The following is a 23,021-nucleotide window of genomic DNA, read 5'->3' as shown; positions in this document are numbered from 1 at the left end:
CAGGAACTTGCATCCTCCTGCCTCAGCCTACCTAGTCGCTGGGATTACAGACATGGACCACTATGCCTGGCTTGTTCTCCTAATTTCTTATTTTACCTGAATGCTTCCTGCTTAATCTTCATACAGCTCATTCTATTATTTACTCAACACTGTATTTTCTTTTAAATTCTCTCACTTTTCAAACCCTCACTTCAACTTAAATGGTAGTAGTTTTAAAAACCTGTATTTGATGTGTTTTTCCCTCTAATGCTTCTTAAAATAAATTGATAATGAAAAATAAAATGTGTACTTCCTAAATATTATCTCAATGATCACATGTGATGCAAATATACCTGGGAAGACCTTGGGATTATGTGGTAAACCACCTGGCACCTGACTAGGTAGGGAGGGGATGCCCTGTAAAATCAAGTCCACCTTTTTCCTTCCCTCCCAGGCTCCCTCCAGGTCCCCAGGTGCCCTAAGCTGGAGCTCACTCACATGTTGAAGAGGTTGAGGCCAATGCGGTAGAGGCGCTTGCGTAGGGTGTCTGTGGATAGGGTGGGCGACTTGCAGCTAGCAGGGTTCTCGCAGTGGTAGCGGGGCAGGCTCAGGATCATGGCCTGCAGGGCTTCCTTGGAGGCTGAGGCGGATACCTCCGAGACTGACTTGGCGGACTTGGTGGATGTGCTGCTACTGCTCAGCTGCTCAGAGTTGTCGGCCCCGTCGGCCTCTGTTCCTTTCCCTGCCTCCCCAGCCTCCTCTTCTTCCTCCTCTGCCTCTGTGGCCACAGCCTCCTCCACCACGGATTCCGTGGCCACCGGCTGGTGGGTGCCCAGGGCCCCACTGTTTGCCAGCTCTGGGCTCGTGTCCTGGGAGAAGGCGTCCCCCTGACCCACAGAGGGGGCTTCTGGGGCCTCCTGCCTGGGGGCTTCACTCTGCTCGGCTTTGCTGGCCGTGGGTTCTGCTATAGCCTGGGGAGGCTGGGCGCCCAGGCAGTTGGCCACAGACAGAGCCGTGGAAGAGGAGACCGAGATGTTCTGATTGGCGATCTGCACGGTGACGTCCCGGAAAGCCATCATGAGGGTGCCGCTGTGGCTCTGGGGCAGGCGGGTGGTGGCCTCGCTGGCCTCATCCCCAGGCCCTGAGCCTGTGCTCTCAGGCTCCTGCATCTCAGTCTCCAGACATGGCTGCCCGGTGCCCGCGTGAAGGGCCTGGTGGATCTGGTAAGCGCCGCTCTCCTGCAGGGAGCACATGGTCTTGAGACTCCAGGTGCTAAGGGCGTCGTCTATGGACTTGGCCAGGGACTGCACCTGCTCGGTGAAGGAGTCCTCCAGCTCAGTGAGCGTGCCCGCGAAGGTCGGCGGTAGGGAGGGCGAGCGCACCAGCGGCAGCCCCATAAGGCCGTAGCCCTCCATAAGGGCCTTCTCGGCTGCCAGGCTCTCGACTGTGGGCGCCCGCACCTTGCGCAGGGAGATCCGCCGGGGAAGGCGGCTCTCCAGAAGCGAGTTGCGGATCTTCTCGAAGTTCTTGCTGAGCTGGTACTGGCGGAAGGCAGTTTGGATGGTGCAAGCGGCTCGCCGGGACACCAGGTGGCCCCCGTACTTGTGTTCTAGCATTTCAATCTGCAAGGAGGACAACAGAAGAAGAGATCAGAACAGAAGAACAGAATTAGGAAGGGATGTCACAGCCCCGTGTGGTAGTGGTGGCTATCAATCAGTTCAGTGGACCACCTGACCCAGCTTTGGTGGGGCCCAGGAATGCATTGCTGGGGACTACTAGGGGATCACGTCTGAATAGCTCCAGCGTGTCATGGCCTGAGATACCAAGCCCTTGGTAAGCTGTCTAGTGGTGCAGGATATAGGATTCCATTCCGGGGATTGGTGATGTCCCAAGGGGCGGGGGAGAGAGGTGTTGCTGATAGTATCCAACTATAGTTGCTGTGGTGGTTATCAAAAATGTTCCCATCAGAGATGCATATGGAAGTACTTATAGGTAAAATGCATGATGTCTTGAATTTGCATTAAAATTCTCTTAAGAAAAAGAAGGGTTAGACAACACAATATTAATATTAATAAAAATATTAATAAAATCACTGGAGCTCAGTTATGGCCATATGGGAGTTTATTGTACTATTATTTCTACTTTGCTGCACACTTAAAAATGTTAAACAATTAAAAATTAAACAAATGCAAAGGAAAAAAAAAAAAAAAGCTGCTGCTACTCCCTCCCCGCCTCCTCAGCATTCAAGTCACTGCACTGGGGTCCTTTCCTTTCCCTGCAAACATCATAAGGATTGGGACTGGGGTTTGACTGCATTACCAGTACTCAACTCAACGTCTGGCAGATGATAGGTGTTCAAAAAATATGAAATGAATAAAAAGATGGATGTGCATCAGGAGCGTAGGTTCCTCCAGGCCACTGTAACCAGAAGTTCTACGATTCAAGACATTTCTGTTCACAATGGGACCTGTCCAGCCAGGATAGTGCTTGGTGGGGCTGGCTAGTGTTGCCTCACCTTGGCAGATCTGGCCCCAGGAAAACTTTTGGCACAGACCAGTTTGTTCAGGGCGCTTGCTCACCTTATCTCAGCTCTAGTCACCTGCCTGTGATCTTCTCTGTGTTTAGGTTGCTATGTTTTCCCTTTCTCCTTATCAAAAACTCTCAGAAGTGGGGTGGGAGGGGTTAGCATTAGGGTTAGAGTTAGATTTAGGGTTAGGGTTAGGGAGGGGGGCAAGAATGGAAGAAGGAAGGACTGTATAGAGGGAAGAGGGGTGGGTGGGGTGGGGGGGAAGGGGGAAAAATGGCAGAATGAATCAAACAACATTGCCCTGTGTAAATTTATGATTACACGAATGGTATGCCTTTACTCCATGTACAGAGAATCGAAAAGTATCCAATTTGTTTACAATAAAAAAAACTCTCAGAAAAGGACTGTGATATGAATGACCAGTCACATTTAACCATGCCTTCTGGAGGTTTTGCATTTAAATAAGGAAGGAGGTTTAAGGAGATGGGCCTAGGTAGTTGTTCTGCAGACTCTGGTCCTCAGAGAAGTTTGGGAAGCAAGGAAGTGTTCTGGGGTCCTGAAATTATGTCTTATTCACAGCCTTACCCTTCTCTTGAACATTGTGTTGTTGCTGAACCAAGAATTGGGAAAGAAGGATGAGATTCACCACTCAAGGCAAGAGCAACTTCACCACTCCCACGTTCCCCAGGGGTCATGGGTAGGAGGAGTATAGAAAGAAAGGCCAAGTTCACCCCTCAGTACAACTCTGCTACCTGCTTTCCTCAACCCACCAAGGACTGCAGCAGTATCACCCACTCATAACCCCTGCTATGCCCCCTGTTCCCCCCCTGCAGGGTAGGATGGTGCCCCACATCCTGGACCTTCAGAGGTGCCCTTTTAACCCAGAAGACCTTGTGGATACAACCCAATTCCCAGTGACAATTCCAGGTAAAATGGGAAGTCCCCAATGCTTGTCTTTAGCTCTTCTCATCTTGTCATTCAGTGCCCTTCCTTATCCCCAAACCTGTGGAAGTTATGCTGTCCCTCCTTCCACATCCAGCCCTAGCCCTACTCTCCAGGGGCAATTGGAAGCTTATTCAGAGATAGATGAAAATGACCCATGAGGCTTCCTAAAAGTAGCTGCATTTGACAAAAGGCTCTAAGCTGCAGAAGAAAGCTTGACCGATGATGTCATGATCCTTGTATTGTAGGGGTCTTCAAAGTATTCTTTAAAATCATGCTATGATGGGTTGGGGATATAGCTCAGTGGTAGAGCACTTGCCTAGCATGCAAGGCCCTAGGCTCCATCCCTGGCACTGCAGAAAACAAAAACAAAAAACAAAAAACAAACAAACAAAAAACCCCATAGCAGATGTATTGGTTATGTGTTGCTGTGTTAACAAATTATTAAAAACTTAGCTGTTTAAAACAATGCCCATTTATTTTCTCATAGTTCTGTAAATCAAATGTCTGGGCACAGCATGACTGGGTTCTCTGTTCAGGACGTCACCAGGCTGAAATCAAAGTGTCAACTGGGGCTTCAATCTATCTAAGTCTTGGGAACTTCTTTCAAGTTCACTGTTCTTGGCTAAAGCCAATTTCCTGTAGTTGTAGGACATAGATCCTCAGTTAACAAAGAATGCCCATTGTTCCCTGCTGTGTAGCCCTCCCCACAACATGGTAGTTTGCTCCTTCAAAGTCCGCCAAAGAGTATTTCTCTGAGGTTTCACCTTTTTTTAAAGGGCAGACCTGATTAGGTCAATCAACCAAGGACAATCTCCTTTTTGGTTAACTCAAAGTCATATTGGACATATCATATTGCTAATCATAGGAGTGATAGCCATCATATTCAATTGTCTCACTCAAATTTGAGGGGGAGGGTTCTATAGGAACTGTACACCAGGGGTAGGAATCTTGGGGTCATCTTGGAATTCTGTCTACAATACCAACTGTTGTCTAGTTGGTCTTTATCTGAGTAGCATTGCATGAACCCAGAGGAAATATGGGTATCTGCCCCCAAGGCATTTTGTTCCTGTTCTAGCAGAAATCATGTTAGAAGGACAAGAACATGGTAGCTTGGCTTATTCTTCCTGCTAAGCTCTGGCATGTTCCCTGAAGCCTAGAATGGAGATTTGGTCTTGACTCATACAGGAAAGTCCTCCAAAGGCAAAGTATAGAGAGTAAGGGGGAACTCATCACTAAATTGCTTCCTTCACTTTTAATTTCTATCACCCTTTTACCTTTCTTTAGGTGCCATGAGAAACTGACATGAGGCCCAGACCTCACATCTCTTTTCCATTGATCTATTTGTACTTCCTAGGGAAATCTTAGCCCAACGACATTCTTTTCTGGTTATAAGAGGCTACTGGCAACTGACAGAGGTATGAAACCCATTGTCTGAGGTGTTTCCAACATGATAAAGGAGTCCATTCCTCTGGTATGGTGTCATCCTGCTTAGAGGCAGGAGGCTGGCAAGATAACCGTTAGAGACTCCTTCCGCTGGTCAATGTCTATGCTTCAACCAAGAAGAAAAGAAAATCAGCTTTTAAAAACTTGTATTTGTCCCACCAAGTCCTCCTTGGACTTTAAGCCCCATAGAGGCAGAGACCCTTCCTGCCATGTTAATTTCTTTATTCCCAATGCTTGGACAGTGACCAACACACAATAGATACTCAATGATTAAGTATTGAATAAAGTAAAGAGCAAAATCCAAGATTGTTTTTGTGATTCTCAAAAGCCTTCCTCATCTGGCTCAGTGTGGATGCTCTCACCTCTATTGCCTCCTTTGGACATTTATTACTTGTCCCTACTTGCATTTCCAACCTCTGCCTTTCTGTTCACTGTGTGCACCCTCCCAGATCTCCCCAGGATAAAACAGAGCTCCATTTGGCTCCCTTCCCTCTGGGGCACTAGTCAAATCTTTCCATTTCCCACTGAACCTCTTGGAAGACAAGTCTACCTTTTATCTCCCTCCACAAATGAAAGCCAAAGTACTGATCCAACTCCCTGTGCCCTACTCACATTCTGGCTCCCACTCCCACGGCCCATCCTCAACCTCCTTCTTTCCTCCTTGCTGCAGCTCCTGATGTTGAAATTCTCCTCTTGAAACTTTCCTCTTGGTTTTCTTGCTCCCATGTGATTCTTTAATCCTAGATTCTGGCCACAAAAATCCTTGCATGCTAGTGAGAAGCCATATATGTGTCACCTGCCATTCTATACATGTATTTTCTCATATGTTTCTTACATTTTCCGTGACTTCCATGTTGGAATTCATTAGAGCAGTGACAGGGAACTGGTAATTAACAACTAATTAAGAGGGGAAGTGGCTTAGGTAGAGCCTTTGTGATGACTCTCACCATGTTCTGTTGGTTAATGTCTTCTCACCTCTTGCCTTCCTTAAGAGAACCTCTTCAACTGTCATAACATTGCTCTACTTTAATGAATTGATGAAGAAACGTCTACTTCCTCCGTGCTGATTGACCTTGGACAAGTTTATCAACATCTCTGACTTTTGGTTTTCTTATCTGTTAAATGAGGCTTATCCTGCTGATTCTGTAACTTGTTATGATGAATAAATTATCTCATGTAACATCAGGCACATAGCAGGTACTCAGTAAGTGGTAGGTATTTGATGATGACATTGATGGTTATATACATGACTCCCAAATTTGCATTCCTACCCTTGATCTTAGCCCTACATTTCCAAAAGTATTACAGTCCCTCTGTTCATCTACATAAAGTCATTGTCTTTCCCCACTTCATCCAAATCAGCTTTCTGTCTTCCTTATTTGACTAACTATACCTTGTCTCTTATACCATCCAGGGTGGGAACCTCATGTCTGTCCTTGGGTCCTCCTTTGCCCTGTCCTTTGTATTTGTCTCCTATAGCTTCCATCCCCATTATTTCTCAATCATCCTCTACCTTCTTGCTATAATGTTACTATATGGGCTCTCTTTTTCTACTCACTTGGTCCACTCTAACAGTTTCTAACTCTCTTCTACTTCCCCATCCACCTGACCACCATGTGGACCTGATCCATACCCTTTAAGAGTGAATGTAAACACAGACCTCCTTTGCTTGAGAACTATTGTTCAAAATAAGCAATAATTCCTCCTGACTTTTCAACCTTAATGATCTGCCAGGGACCTGCATCCTGTGTTCTAACTGCACTGATTATATTACACCCCATCTCTACTCCCTACTGTCCCCCACCCACACTGGGCTCTCCTGCTAGGGCATCTGCTCAGTCTTTTCCTTCAGCCTCAACATCACCCAGCCCATCATCCCTTTCCTTCATGTAAAAATGTTTCCCTTTCTTCAAGACCTGTCTTGAATATGCTTTGTTCACACCGACTTCTCAATTTCCCCAACCACACAGAATCTCCCTGGCTTGGACCTCAGTATAGAATGTTGATTCAAACTTCTCTTGGATGCTCAGTTTTGTCCATGAATCTTTGTGGTATGCCATCCCACCCACCCTTCCCTGTCCACCTTTCCCTTCCCCTAGGCTCCAATAGAGCATAGGCATCAAATGTGACATAGTTATCCTCAGATCCACCTACAGCACACAGCATGGTGCCTGGTGCTTACTGAAAATATTTGAAATCAGTTATTGGTTCATCTTCATTCATTCCAACCACTTTAGTACAACCATTTCCCACTGATTCCAGTATTATGCTGGCTGTGCCCCCAGCTTGCCCTGTCCCCTGCTACTTCCTTCCTATCCTTTGCTGTCCACCTTCGATGCTCATGATCACTGTCCTGCCTGGAACTCTTGTAGCACTTGCAGACTATCCCTCAAAGGCAAGATACTATTATCTGTCTCTGTATCCTTGATGCCCAGTTCTTTGCCAGATCCATGGTTGGGCTTAATAAATGTCTGTGGACATGAAGTAAACTGAAATTTCTTCTATGCCACAGTAGAAATGAAAACCCAGAATGTCTTCTTGATCTAGGTTTGGAGCCAAATGCTCCATCCTTTCTCCCCCACATACATGTTCTCCCTTCTTCATTCTCACAGGACTAAAGAACTCAGCAGTGGCCCAGGTCAGCTCCATCTATCCCAGCCAGGCCTCTCAAACACCGTGATTCTGTTCTTAACCAGGGTCAGGTCAAAGAGCTGAGAGAGGGGACTGCAAGAGCCAGGACAGTCCCAGGGTCTCCAAGCCCACTGGAGCAACTCTATTCATTTCTCCCTGAGCACCATGAGTCATGGGTAATTGTGGTCACGCCTCCTACCAAGAGAGCAATCTCTCAGCTTCTGCCAGAAGAAGAAGTAGAGGGGGGCTCAGGTGCTCTGTCTCTAATGAGCCTCTCAGTGTTAATTAGAATGTGCTCCCTCTTTTCAGGTTGCAGCAGCCACTGAGCCTGACTGACAATGGCTGCTGAGAGATGGTGACCAAGTTAGGGATGGAGGTGGGGGTGGACAACTGGCTGGAGGTGGATGGTATAGAGCTGGAGAATATGGGTCAGGTGAGAAGGACTTTCAGATATGAGCAAGGGTTTCCTCTGATCCAAGATTTCTCAATTGAGAATATCAGAGCCTTGTATTATGAGCTTCTGGAACCTGGCAAGGTAAACCCTAGCATGAGGTTGAGCAGCAGAGTCTGGGGAGGGGAGAGACACTTTGGGGCTGTTCAGGGAGGCCCACAGGAGAGATGGACCTGCTCTGGGTAGGACTGTGGCCTCCTGGAAGGCTGAAGATTGTGTCTCCTCTGTGTGCGCTCCTCTTGGCTCACTATCTGAAACATGGTAAGCACTCAGCAAGGAAGGCTGCACTTAGGAACCTCTCCTGATCATAGCCAGGTAGGCATGGGTTCAGCTAATCCCAAAGTCACAGAGACTGCCTCAGGTTGAGCTGCTCCAGGAGCCTCTTTTGAACCCCAGGTTGGGCTGCACTCTCTAGTGCCCACAGGCCCATGCCCTTCACTGCAATAGCACAGGGTGGTAGAAGGTACTGGATTAAAATCATGGGCTGTGGAATCCTCGTCTTGGCTGCACTACTTTCTAGAACTGTGTCTCACACTTCTCATCCCTGAAATGGGGATAGTAATAGTGCCCACCCACCAGGAATATCATGCAGACCTGGGAGACCATTCATGGCACATGCTTAGCTCAGTTAGCACTAGCCAGTACTGCCTAAATGCCAGTACCCACCACTGGAATGTGAGCTCCTGAGGACTGGGACTATGTCTTTCACATCACGGTGAACCCAGATCAAGCACAGGGCCACTTTTGATGCTATTCTCTAAAACTGTGGGTACAATCCCTGGTAAGGCTTGCCTTCACCACTATGCTCTGCAGGCTTATGCTCCAAGGCACTCCATGGTGGAAGTCTCACCTTTGGAGTGGGAAGGAGCCTAGAGACACTGGCAAAAACCCCTTGGCTTGTGCATGACGCTGAGGCTCAGAGAGGGAAAGTGACTTGGAAATGCAGCCAATCACTCCTCCTTGGAGAGGTGCCTCATGGTGAGACTGGGCCCTATGGCCTGGGATATGAGAGCTCTTGGGAGTGGGACTGCTCTCCAGGAGATCATGGCTTCTGTCCAGGGCTCAGACTTGGAAAGCAAGACCTGGATGCTACTAACCATAGCTCCACAGCCCCAGTGTGCTTGACCAGCACAGAGAGTTTTGCAACTTGGACAGCCAGGATCGACTGTGGATCAATAGTGGTGGAGACCAGCATACAAACTCCCTCAAGGACTTGAATGAATTTGGAAATCACACCTGGGCCCTCTACGTCCTTGCAACAGCCACTTTCCTGAAGGGGTCCTCTGTTCTCCTAGGTTGTAGCCCCAAGGATCACTGTGAGAGGGAGCAATAGGGTCCTGGACAGAAGGAGCAGAGGACAACGGGGCAGGGTAAGAGAACTTCCTTGTTATGGTGTAGATATAGTGTCCCCCAAAAGTTCACTTGTGAGACAAAATAAGAGGATTTGGAAGATAATGACTGGGTATAGCCTTAACCTAATCAGTGAATTGATCCCTGATGGGATTAACTGAGTGGTAACTGGAGGCAGGTGGGGTGTGGCTGGAGGAAGTGGTTCATTGGGGGTGTGGCTATGGGGTATATATTTTGTATTTGGATAGGGGAGTCTGCTTTCTCTGCTTTCTGATCATCATGTGAGCTGCTTCCCTCTGCCACACTCTTTCTTCATGATGTTCAGCCTCACCTTGAACCCCAAGGAATGGAGTCTGCTGTCTATGGACTAAGACCTCTGAAACCATGAACCCCTAATAAACTTTTCCTCCTCTACAATTGTTTTGTTTGGGTCTTTTAGTTACAGTGGTGAAATAGCTGACTAAAACACTCCTCTTATGGGGAAGGGCTTTGTGAAAGAGCATTCAGGAATAGGGAAACTCAGGGCTGGGCCTCATTCATTCATTTGTTTGCCATTCATTCATGCATTTTCCATATGGAGCATTTCCTAAGCTGCAGCCACTGTGCTGGATGCTGGAGAACAGTGGGAAATATCAGTGCAGCTTCAAGTGTGCAACTTGGGAACCACTTGCTTTTCTGGTGTACTATGAAGTGAATGCCACCCCTGCAGGTATTCAGTGCATAAGCTGCTCCACTCAGTGACAGCCTTGAGAGCATCATGGTCCTTGTCCTTATGAGTGTGACAAATACCAGACAGTAGAGAAAACGATGGGTACTGGGTAGAAGCACGTGCAGGTTCAGAGATGCCTGATTTGAGACTGAGTATGTGAGGAGACCTCCCAGGGGAAGCAGGTCTATGGATAAGCAAGGAACATTCCCAGCAGAGGAAGTTACATCCGCCAAGGTGTGAGGAAGGCCCAGAGGCGAAGCACGGCTAGAGGATTCAGGGAGGCCGTAGGAATGACTGGGACCCAGATGTGGGGTTGGGTCGGTGACAGGGGATCCTGCAGAAACCTTTGTACTGCACACATGGGAAGTCACCAAGGCTTCCACACCAGGGCACAGCATGATTAGATGTGCACTTCATGGAGATGACTCAGCTGCAATGTGGAGACAAGGCTGGAAATGGCACTGCTCAAGCAGGGGAACCACTGAGAGTTTTCCCAGGTGCGTAGTCGAGAGGTGTGGATAGCCTGGCCTCAGGTGCCATGTGGATGGCAAGAGAGGGTGGGATCTGGAAAAACCTCTAAGAGGTAGCCTCAATGGGGTTGGGGATGAAGCAGGTGTTGGGGAGAGAAAGGAACTAAGGAAAACATTACCAGGTCCTGGACTGACCGGCAGAGGAGGGCTGGTGGTGGTGTGGGGCCTGGAGAGATAATTCCAGTCTAAGGATTGGAATCACCACAAGGTTGGAATACTATATTCATATCTCAGGGAAACCCTGGGCCTCACCCCCTCCCCATCCCTCCTGATGTCACTAGGTTCTTCCTCCCCCTTGAGCATCTTCTTCATGCCAGGCACTGTGCTAGGACCTGGGGAATAAGGGCAAATAAGCCCAATGCCCTGCCTTCAAAGAGAAGTCAAGTCAACAGGAAATAAAAATACAAGGTTGAAGAGCAGTGACGGGGAATGCCTGTGTGCAATGGGCTCCCTGGGCAGCCTTGGGAGGGCTGGGGAAACTGCCAGAAAGAAGGAAGAAGCACCTAAGGGCAAGGAGACAGGGGTGTGGAGGGAAGAAGGACCTTCAGAGATGGAGGCAAAGGGAATAGCATGAAAAGCCTCAAAGAGATATGAGGTTGCTAAGACCCAGAGAAGTTAAGCTGCTTGACCCAGGTCACACAGCTCACTGGCGTAAATGGTGTGTGTGTGTGTGTGTGTGTGTGTGTGTGTGTGTGTGTGTGTGTGTGTGTGCGTGTGAGAGAGAGAGAGAGACAGAGAGAGAGAGACGGAGAGAGAGAGACAGAGAGAAAGGGAGAGAAGTAGAGTTCTGTCTCTTGTAAATGTGTGCTGTGTTTTCAATAACCTTGCCCTAGTCCTTGATCCCTTTTGGTCCTCTTTCCTCAGACTATGCTTGGTCTAGAAAGATGGACAAGCCAGAGGACATAATCTGTTCCTCAAGGCTGGACTCAATTGGCAAGAGGCCCTGTGTTATGTTCTCTACCCATCCTTACCTTTCCTGACCTAATCCTACCACCCTGACATGCAAACCCATCAATTAGAATTATCCCTATATCAAAAAGTTCATAGTACCAATCAGAATTCTTCACAACTCTCTCTATCCCACACAGTCAGTCAAAATTCAATGAATTCTCCTGCTCAAGCCAACACACAAGTTTTCTTTGGGGTTATAAGCTGGATACTCCTTAAATGGAACTGTAATCTCTTTGCAGGGGGAAAGGTAGGAGCATTTTTTTCTTCCTGGGACCCACACCCTTATTGCTTTGTATATCATGGTTATTAAAAACGAGACTCACTGAATGAGCTCTTACTATGTCCAAGATGCTCTGCTAGATGCCAGAAGAAGGGTGCAAAAATGAATGCAAGCTGGATTGTGTCCTTAAGGAGAGCAGGGACTCATATGGAACTGCAAGGACTCTCATCTGGGCCAAGTCACTCTGTCATGTTCCTGGCAGATCATCATCCAGTAATAAAAAAAACTCACAACCAGATATCTATATTATAATTGTTAAATAAGTTAAGACCTTCCCTTCCTGCAGCTATCACAGTACCACATTTTTTTCCTGGAATGATGAAAAACACATCTAGTCATTTTTTCACATGCCAGTCCTTCCATATTTAAAACTTGCCTCCTCTCTACAGTTTCTTCATTTGATCCCAACTCATTCTGCTCTCCTTCTTCAGGAAACTCAGGATTCTCATTTTTCCTTTAAATTCAGCCCTCAGAACAAATAAGAGGAACAAATAACAGGGTGCAGACAGTCTCTGGCTAGCAACTAGTGTGCAGCTGACCACACAGCTGCTGCTGCCTGAGGCTGTGGCTTTTATTGGCCCTCCTGTGGAGGCTGCTGAAGCTCCGCTCACTCTGTTGGTAGCTGTTCCACTGACTTCCGGTACACCTTGAGCTCACAGTGAACTGAAGCCTTTCTCCCAGAACCAAGCCTGCTCACCTATACTAGTCCTACAGACTTTCCCAGATTACAAGAAAAACTTTGGATTTCTTCCTATTTCATTTGACTTTTTAAATTTAAACATCCTTTAAAAAGTCTTGGGTTCTATAATCAAGATGCTAGCTGTTCTCCTTCAGTTTTATGTCATCAGAAAGTTTGGAAAATGTAATTCTCATGCCTTTGTTCAGTTCTTTGTCAAAATGATTGACTTGGACAGGACCAAGGACAACATCCACTTAGGTCCTCTGAAATTGGCACTGATAGAAAATTAAGGTGTGTGTGTGTGTGAGAGAGAGAGAGAGAGAGAGAGAGAGAGAGAGAGAGAGAGAGAGAGGGTTCTTTCTGAGAACAACACATCTGACTATATTGTTGCCTAATCCATATACTCTTTTCTTATTCACATAGATATCATGGGAGATTTTGTTAAACACTTTACTGAAAGCCAGAAGGACTGTCTACAGCTGGTCCCTAATCCAAGATAATGGCCTGGCATCAATGCCAAAAGAAAAAAAAAGAGGTTAGTTTGGCTTGATCCAGTCCTAATGACTTTGATGCTTACTTCCTTTGCTAAGATTCACCTTGTCCACTGGGTTAAAGAATGATTCTTTAGATCCTACATATTCCAGATCTAGTGGGGATCTTAGAGGTGATTCAAGGTCTAATTCCCAATTTTGCTGAAGAGGAAACCAGTCCTAGAGTGCTTAAATGTCATCCCCAAAGTCACAGGTTAGCAGAGGAACAAGGATTGGATCCCATTTCTATGTCTCCAAGTTCAAAGCTATTTCTTAAGAGCATCACATGATCACGTCTTTCTCTAAGCATGTGCACACACACACACACATACACACACACACACACACACACACACATGCTTACAGACCTTCTTTCAGGTCTCTTAATTGTCCACTAGAACATGCTATGTACCATTTTTGTTTTAGGTTCAATGGGGATCCCATGTCTGACTGACCACTTTTTCCTCCTGCTTTGCAGAATAGCAGATGAAAGCCAAGAACCCCTCCATGGGATCTGTTCTCCAGTAAGGGAGCTCTAGACTGGGAATCGTCAGTCTACCTAGAAAAGGATACTGGTCTTATACCTCATTTGCACCTGTGTGCCTGGGTATTAGGCTTACTCTGGGTGGGCAGGTAAGCGGGGCTCTCTCTTCTAAGTAAACTGGAGGTGGGAACTTTTCCAGTGAACAGCTGGTTCCTTACCTAGGGACCTGTGGGGCACATTGTGAAAGGGACAGAGTCCCTGCAAACACTGCCTAAGGACAACCCTGCCATGTAAATGCCCTGGATGGGAGCTGGGCAGTGGCCTGTGGCTTATTGCCTAAGGAACCGACTCCAGGGAAGGGCAGATTAGATGGCTCAATGCAGAAGAACATGGCAAGAGGATGTGTCTGCAGGTAGGCCCAGATGGGGAGATCCCTGGTACCCTGGACAGCCCCCAAAGGCCAGGCCCCTTCACCACCCTCCCCGCCCCCCCTGGGAGGCCCTGGGTACCTGTTTATTCTTTAGGTCAAGGGAGAGTTCGTAATCCGAGGCGGCAGGGGCGTGGGAGCAGAGCGCTGTCAGGGCAGGCTGCTGCTGGCCGGGGGAGGCCGCGCGGTGGGGGCCGGCCCTCTGGGAGGCACCCCCCGCCCCCGGCCGCTCCTCCTCCTCCTGCAGCTCCTGGGCTTGAGCCTTCGGGGCATGGGCACTGGGTCTGCCGGCTGCCACCGCCGCTGCCACCACGGAGTCCTCCATGCCCCCACCGGCCTGGGCGCAGGAGCCATCGCTGTGAACAGAAGGCAACGGTGCTCGGTTGGGGGAGAGGGGGACAGAGCATGTGGCCTGATCTTTCTGATGACGGGTCTTTCCAGTGAGGGGGACTGGTGGGGGTGTCTTCTGCAGTCCCCTCTAGGGAAGGGCTCTGATGGCAGGGAAGAACCCCAGACAAGGGGGTGAACCTGAACTTGGGGAGGGTATCCCAGACAGAGGGAAGGATCCACTATGGCCAGAGCCCATGACCCTCCTCTTAGAAGCAGAAGCAGAGAGGTTTAGCATGACTGTCTGTCTTCAAATCTGGAATCTGGCTCTTCTCAGCTGTGTGGTCCTGAGCAGGTTACTGAGCTCCGATAACACCTCTGTTTCCCCATCTATAAAATGGGCAGAATAATGGTACCTACCTCATGGGGATTTTGGAAGGCCAAATTTGGTTAAAATTTTTAAAACTGCCTGGCTCATGGTCACTGCTATATGCTAACTACTCTAATTATTAGTGGTTTTGGTTCCAGAGTCATTGGTTTAGGAAGCTGGAGAAGGGAATTTGCACAGAAGCAGCTCCATCTTTAGACCAAATAAGTTCGGGGCAGTGAGAGATACTTAAAGGCCTTGCTGGGGCATAAGCCTCTCTAGAGTGGGTGGACTCTAGTTTTGGGAGCTGGGTCTTCGAGGGAAAAATAAGCCCTGCTGGGTTTAGGGAGGCATCTGTTCTCTCTGGTCTCTCTTCTCTTCATGGAGCCACCAGCAGGCTGAGCATGGCTACTTATCTAAGAAGACACCTTGCTGGCATGAGCAGCCACACCTCAGCCTGCTCTGGGAACTTGTGAACTCAGGTTGCTTCTCTTCCCCAATGATCTCCAAGTTCTGCCCCTTCCTTAAGGCCCAAAGTTAAGCCACCTCCTCCACGAGCCTTCCCAGGTGACTGTGGCTTTCACTGCTCTGCCTTCTAGAATAACTCTAGATAGGAGCTGGCTTATGTCTTGGAGGAGGTGCAGTTCCACGCTTACCAGCATGAACTCAGTCCAAGTCCAGCAACTGTGTGGCACTGGGCAGATTGCTTTGCCTCTGAACCTTGGTTTCCTCGTCTGTGTAATGGATATACTAGTGCCTACCTTATAGGGTTATCATGAGGAATGTAGGAGTCCATATGTGTAAGGCGTTCAGCACAGAGTAGGTGCTCAATAAATATACTCTTTTTTCCCCTTTCTATTCCTTTGTAGAGGCCAGGGCCTGATTTTATTTGATTCCCATCTCCCCAGTGAGTGTTGGACAATGCTGTACTCAATTAATACTTGTTGATAAGTGAATTAAAGAGAACCCAAGGGCCTTGGGAGTGACCTCTATGTAGACAGTGATGGAGGTCAGGACTGGAAGGGGACTTAGGGTCATCTAGTGCAGCCTGGAAACCTCCCCTCTTTAAAGAGGAGAATTAGGGGGTCCAGGGAGGTGGGGTGCTTTTGCACAGGAAAGATGGGCAACCTCAGTACTTATTTCTTCTAAAACTTTGCCTCCATGGAAGTTTCTCCAAATCATGCCAAAAGAAGGACTTCCTATTGGGGTACACAGAGATGTTCTTCCCGGTGCTAGATTAACCAAGGGTGGGGTGAAGAACCCTCTCTTTGCTTGATCTCCATCTGTCCTCCTACTTCCCCCGCACCCTCACAGCTGAAGGCGGGCTCTTGAGCTAACCTTGGCAGCAGGGAACCCTCATTGCTACCTCATAGTTCTTTGCTCCACCATTTCTTGTGTGGTCACCAGTCAAGCTGAAAGGTTGGATGTAGTTCTGGGTATCTTTAATAGTTTTTTTTTTTTTTTCCATTGGCATCACAAGAAATTTCTTTTTAAGATCTAACCTGAACTCCTCTTGCTCTACCGTGTGCCCTTTTCCCCTTAGAGAACATGGAAATAGCCCTTTTCTACCACTAGAACAACTTGTGCCAGGGTCTGGAGGGAGCACTCAGCCTCACCTGTCTCTTCTCCAGCCTGTCCTTGGCATGGACACCCAAGGCTTCTTCACCCCAGAAGGTTTCCAAGACTCTTTAGGGAACTAGGGCCACAAATATCTATAATAATAACCCTTTGCTTGCTTTGATTGCTGGAATAGGCCTGGCAAGAAATTCTAGGTAGTTGATGGCCCTCAATGGCTTCACTCGGCTAATGATAATGGAAGTTGAGGGATAAATACCCTAGCATCCTGTCCCTTGGCTGGGGCAACCATAAGGCACATTCACACCATTTCCCAAAGTCCCTAGGGAGTCAATCCCTGGCTGCCCAAAGCAGTGACTGGATCCTTTACAAAGGCTGCATCAGCTTCCTTCTCTTCTATATCTTGCTTTTCCACTCTCCTATAGGCACTTCCTGGGGTCACCTTGTCCCAAATAAACTACTTGCATTTAAAAAAACCAACTTTTAGAAATAACAGAGGCCCTTGGCGTGGACCTCTGTTTGTGGGCTGCCCCTCTGGGTATAGATAAAGGCTCCAAGGCCTTCTTCCCTGAGCTCATGCACAGCACTGGAGCTAGGCTCTGCATGGCCAACTCTAGCATGTGCACAGGCATACACTGCGTGCAGAGACCAGTCCACCAGAGCCCACCAGCCCCAGGGATCCAGGTTGCCTGTTAACACACTCCACCTTTGTGTGCTTAGGTGGACAGGGACCCAAGAGGCTGGAGCCTGCCAGGTATATAATGAAAGTGTTGGAAAGGGGATCTTGTCCTCGCTTTGCTGCCCTAGATGTCCTTATGGGCTGTGTGGTAGAAGGTAGCCATGGAAACCCTGGACTGGGCTCACCAATATGACAAAGTCTCAAACTATATAATGGAAGACAAAAGACATGAGTTTCAGTGTCAGAAAAGGGTTAGAAAGTGACTCTACTACTTACTATGTGATGTTGGGCAAGTTGCCTGTCTTCCTTGTGACTTTATATCATCATCTGCAAAATGGATATCCTAATAAGCACTTTGCAAGGTTACCATGAGGAACAGATAAAGCATGCACGGCCCCTAGTACAGTACCTGGCACTCAGAAGTCCTTAATAAATGGTGACAGTGGTGGTAGCTGCTTGCTTTCTGAGCTAGACCCTTACAACATGTAGTCTTGAAGAAATTTCCAGAAAAATAATGTGGAAAATTTCTAAGTGGACAGCATTTGGCCTTCCTGTCAACCTTCACAAAACTGAAACACTAGGATTTTCCATCATAGTTCATGGCCTTTTCCAGCCCTCCAGATGACCCACTGGAGCAGTAACACCATGAAGAGGTCTTGGTCTTAGATGTCACCAGATCATGGGATCCATGGCCTCTGAGGAATCTCTGTGTGCTAAACACCTACAAGGGCAGGCCCTTTGGCTATGTCCACCACAATGTGGGGCACTTCCTGGGTGGGCATTTTCCCAGTGCCCATAATGTAGATCAGTGCTTTGGTCACTTTGTCAAGGAGCAGAAGAGTCCTGAGTGCTCAGAGCATCAGTAGAATGTTGGTGACTGAGTATCAGTAGAATGTCCAACCTGATTCCTTCTCTGTACTCCATGTTTACAGATGGTCTGAGGAAAGAGGTTGGGATCTTCACCTAGGCTATCACAGAAGTATGGATCATCTATTTCTTAGGGACCATCTTCTGCAACCCATGGTACCCAGAACATCTTTCGACCAAGAAATAGTCTCTTCAGTTTCTAGAAGTTACTGGGTTGAGCCCACACATAAGAGGCTGCCATCCCTAGGGGGTTAAATTTTAGGAAGCCTGATGTGGACAGGAATCCCGATTAATTAATTAATTCATTCTATGACCTGAATAACTTTTTTTTTCAGCTAGACATCTAAGTTTATTAGAACTTAGATGCAGTAGAGACTACTAAAAGGCTAAATTGCACAGTGATTATAAAAGGAACATATCACATTATTTGTATATGAAGTTCTAGTCTCTTTATACTTTTCTCCTTTAGAAGATGTATACTTGGAAAGTAGTAGAGTAGAGGAACAGGAAGAGGGAGGGGGGAAGGGAAAGAGGAAGTACTGGGGACTGAAGTGAAGCAAATTATATTCTATGCATATATGGTTATGTCAAAGTGAACTCCAGTATTGTGTATAACTATAATGCACTAATAAAAAACACTTTAAAAAAGAGATTGAAGATATATCAAGCAGTCACAGTGTATTCACTTGTGAAGAAGATTCCTCACAGCAGGCCTGGGACTGATATCCTTGGGAAGCCCTTCTTAAAAGATCAGTCCTTGGCTGGCCTCTGGAAACTTGAATTTCAGGAATGTTACCATAATTCCCTCAGTGATGATGGTGGCCCACTGGGCCTAAACTGTTGCACAAATGGTTTATATAAATGCCTGCTTTCCTTCTGGGAATCTAGAACTCTGGTACCTACTAGGCAGTGGGCATCTATAGGACCAGCTTCCAATAAAAATCCCTGGGTACTGTGCTCCCAATGAGCTTCCCTGAGAGACACTTCACACTCCTCACAGTTCCATGCTAGAACTGAGGCCTGCATGGCTCCACTGGAGAGAAAGCTCTCAGAAGCTTGTGTCTGGACCTGATCCCATTGTGCCTTTGGACTTCCTCTGGGCTTCATTCCATGTGCCTTTCCCCTTTGCTGAGCTTTTGCTTTATGTCCTGTATTTGTAATAAATCAAGCCATGTGGATGTCAGATGCTGAGTCCCGGGAGTCCTTCTAATGAGTCACAAAAACCTGGAGTGGTCTTGGGAACCTCAGGCATAGCACTTTAAAAAAAAGTGAATAACTTCTTTCAAGCCCTTTTACTGAGTTCCAGGGCAGTGGCAAGGGAGGGTCCTCAAGATCTTAGCTCTCTAGGCTCCCCATCCAGCTGCTGAAACGAACTCCTTGGGTGGCAATATAAGTGAAGTTTCCACAAGGTTAGTACCTGGGCACCCATTTGAGGAGGAAAAATAGAATGTGGGTGGTACCCAGGTGAGGGGGTTCTTAGAAAACTTTGATTGTCCTTGAGACATTAAGCTGATACATCTACAGGGGCCTGGGCCATCAGTGGAGATCAGCCCGTGCATGAGAACACAGGATTCAAGTACAGGAAGTGAAAATCTGTGAGAAATTGGGGAATAAGCAGTTGCTCAGAGGAATATCATATGTGCTCAATATCAGAATGACCTGTGTGATAGACCCAAACATCACATCAGAAGGAGGTCACTAGGGAAGAAGCTGGCTTGTGTTTAGAGGGATGCCAGGCACCTGTTGTTCATGCCTGGTCCTGGCACATACACAACTCCCCCAGGGTCCTGGTGGCCTCTTCATCATATCTATCATCTTCCCACCAGAACTGACTTCCTAAAACGCAAGTGCTTTCATGCCAATTCTCTGCTCAAAGCCCACTAGTGCCTCCAGAGTACTGGTGGATAAAGTCCACTCACAATCACACTCTGTATCCCTTTCCAGTCTCATTGCCACCAAGTGACCTATCCACTTTGCCCACATGGTCCCCATGTCCACCAAGCTCTCTCAGACCATCATGCCTCTCAGAGGATTCCTTCCATCTGAAATGCCTTCTCCTGTCCATGCCCCCTGCCCTTCCACCCAGACCTTTCTCTGCCTTGTCAACTCTTCCAAGACTTACTTGTTGCCCCCCAGGAAGTCAGACCCACCTCTCAAGTGCTTTGATATCCTTGTCACTTGCTTCTCTTTTAGCAATGACCACTTTGTGTTCTAATTATTCACCAATGTGTCTCTCTTCTCTATCAGACTCTGCCATGTGTACCTTTTAATCACAGGTGCTTATCCCAATGGATAAGATGTGTTTCATAGATGTTTTCATAAATATTGAATAAATCGCTAGATGGATGAATGGATGGCTGTCTGGGTGGATGGATGGATAAGTGGATAGATACATAGTATTAACCTTTGTACTTTCTCAAGGACAGAGATGCCGAAGTGGGAGGTGGACTTGGCAATGTACAAACTAGCCCTTCATGGTAGGACATTTTCCCCAGCTGGTAGGAGTACTGTTGGGGACTGTCTTCATTTGTCATCTCTATCATTCCTCAGAGATTGTTCCCATCAGTGACTGTTTCAGCTACAGAGAACTTCCTGGCTCATGGTCACATCCTTCCAGGGCTGTCCACATCCAATGACCAACTGAGATGGGAATATAAAAACCCAGCCATTCTGACTCAACATAGGGCAAGTTTGATAAGTCATTCTCTATCCGGAGCTCATGGTGTGATTGGCTAAGGCTGCTGTTGGGCATTTGCAGTTGGATTTTGCCTCATGCTGTGTCCCAGGTCCACCCTTCTATGGAGACTGATCCCAAGCACATCCCTAGTTAAAAGTCCACACACTAAGCTCAGAATCTGCTTTCTGGAGAACTCAGTCCCACAATGGATACGCAGGGTTTCTGCCTCCTTTCTTTTTCTTGATAGCTGGAATTACCCAGGTCTCTGTTCCCAGATCTTTAGAACTTTTCTAGGCTCCAGACACCTTGGTCAAAAGTTCTGGGCTTTCCTCCTAGAGACATATGTCAACCATTACCTTCACATCAGGAGCTGTACAGACTCCATAGACTCCAGGCTAAAAACACTATTATGGATCAGTAATCGTGGAGTACTTTCCATCTGCTGAGACCTGACTAAGGCTATAGGCAGCTCTGGTCACACAGAGAAAATGTTTGGGTACCAAAGACCACCAGGCTTTTCAGAGACTGGTGGTCATTATCCTTAGTGCCGAGGGAATCTTCATTCAGAGGTAAAAGAATTCAAAGAAGTGAGACCCTGGATCTGCAACTTATCTGCAAAACAGGGAGCAAATATCTCTTTCCCAGGAAAGTGACAAAGACCAAGGACTCATAGGTAGCCTTTCTACAGAAATGGGGAGGTACATGCGTGTTCATGCAGCCCCTGCCAGGGAACTGACTCAGGGTAGTGAGTGTCCCCTCTGAGCTCCCAGGCAGGTTCTGGCAGGCCAGGCTGTCCAATTTCAGGAGCTGAAGGGGACAGGAACAAATGCTGCTGAGTGAGAACCAAAAGGGGCAAGGGGGCTCTGCATGGGAAGGGGGAGGCTTGGGGAGAGGGAGAGGGCCCACTTCTCCATCTAGGCCCACCTTTCTCCTGCCAGAGGCTGGCTTGGGTGGCAGCCCTTGATACAAAGTTGGGAGAAGGAAATAAAGATGCCCTGGAGGCTCAGCCCCTGAGGGAGTCTCTGGTGTTGATCATGGTGGGCACTTGTGGGAGGTCAAGTTGAGGGCTGTTTCCCCATCTCTGCAGTGACTGGAAGTGTAATGATGGAAGATCTTGCTAGAAGGGTTTTGAAGGTTGGAGGCATGCTCAGGCTGGGAGGCTCCTCCTGAGGGCCTAGCCAATTGCACCTGATTATCCCAGGCTCTGCCAGCCATTCTCACAGCTCTTCTGGGACAAAGAAATGCAGCATTTTCCAGACAAAAGCTAACAACATGCTTCAAATACCCTTAAGATTTTTCAAGCATTACTAAAACACTTATTTTGCTCCTTCCTTTGAATCAATAAAGTGATTTCAGGTGGTCAGAATGAAGGCACTGGGTGTGGGAAGCCACGCATCTTTTGGGGTCCTAGATGGTGCTAAAAGGGTTTGAGGTAAACAGGACCAGCATCAGTGACAGGGCAAGAAACAAATTTATTCAGTGCTGATTCAAAGAACAGGCTCAAAAATGCTGCCCAGGGAGTCAGATGGAGTCCCACCTCTGCCTCCTGTGACACCTTGGTCAAGTCATGTCCCCTCTCCAGGTTGCTGTGTTCCCAACCTAAAGTGGGAAGTTTGACAAGATGCTCTGACATCTGGGAGGAAAGAGAAGCCCAGCTCCTTCCATCTCCCTGTGCCCTTGGCACAGGCTGGGGTCCCCCACTGTCCATCCCTGCTCCTATTCACAGCCTTCAGCTGGCTCCAGCGTCCCTGTCCCCAACAGCCAAGGACACAGCAGAAGCCTCCCCATGCCTTCCTTATGTCATTTGATCCAAGCCAGTTCTTCCTCTGGCCTGTGGCCCCTTGACCACCATCACCAAGTCAGAAGTCAGGGCTCAGAATAGGAGCCCCTGGAGGAGGGCAGATGTGGCTTTCCGGGCTCAGCCACTTCCAGAGGCTGCCCTGACTTCACTGGTTATGACTGCCGCTTCTCCCACCCAGTCCCCCAGGGCTGTGAGAGAGTAGGTTATTTTCTCTCCTTGTTGACTCCTTGGAGATTCCAGGCTTTGATTCCGCAGCTGTTCCAAAAGGTACTGGCAGGTTTGTTTCTAGGGATTTTCTGTCAAAGGAATCACAGTCACTTCTCTGGGCTCAAGCCTTTCCCTATCCAGGTCACCGGCTCATGGTGGACCACCCACAGTAGGGGCCCCTGCTGACTGTCCTAAGTGGTAAATACTGACCCCCCCACACTTTGCCCATCCCATAGGGAAAGCTAGCACCTGGCATGGCAGACCCTAAAGTGCTTAGGGAGGCCTCTTCTGGAAGCTTCCTCAGGTCTCCTCAGGACATCATCTCCTTCACAGGCTCCCAAGCTGGGCCTCTGACTAATGCTACCTCATTGCTTCTGGAACCTGACTATTTCCAAGCATTTTATTTTCTCATAAATGGGCATGGATCTGGAAGCAAAATCAAGAATGCCCTCCTACCCCTCCCCAGTGCACCACACAATTTCACACCTGCATGTTTTTCTTTGGCCTGGCAGACAAGTTCCGGGGGCACCTGAGTGCACTTCGCATTTTCTTACCTTTCACATCTGTTTGCAACACTCCCCCTGGAAGAAGGCAGTTCCCATTTC

The 23,021-nt window shown here is 47.8% G+C and overlaps 1 protein-coding gene across 7 annotated transcripts in view; it reads right to left on the bottom strand.

Moving 5' to 3' along the window:
• IQSEC3 (IQ motif and Sec7 domain ArfGEF 3) overlaps positions 1–23,021 on the bottom strand; it is a 105,602-nt gene that overhangs the window by 36,725 nt on the left and 45,856 nt on the right. For 6 of the 7 annotated variants that reach the window (XM_079141975.1, XM_079141970.1, XM_079141971.1 and 3 more), the window contains exons 3-4: positions 13,999–14,272; positions 478–1,601 (exon numbers count right to left, since the gene is read on the bottom strand). In XM_079141975.1, coding sequence (XP_078998101.1) covers positions 478–1,601; positions 13,999–14,272 — 1,398 coding nt within the window. The remainder of the gene's footprint in view (positions 1–477; positions 1,602–13,998; positions 14,273–23,021) is intronic. The other variant, XM_079141976.1, reaches the window with a different exon arrangement.

The sequence above is a fragment of the Sciurus vulgaris genome (assembly GCF_902686455.1).
Source record: "Sciurus vulgaris genome assembly, chromosome: 5".
Classification (NCBI taxonomy): Eukaryota; Metazoa; Chordata; class Mammalia; order Rodentia; family Sciuridae; genus Sciurus; species Sciurus vulgaris.
This window is presented reverse-complemented; position numbering and strand designations above follow the sequence as displayed.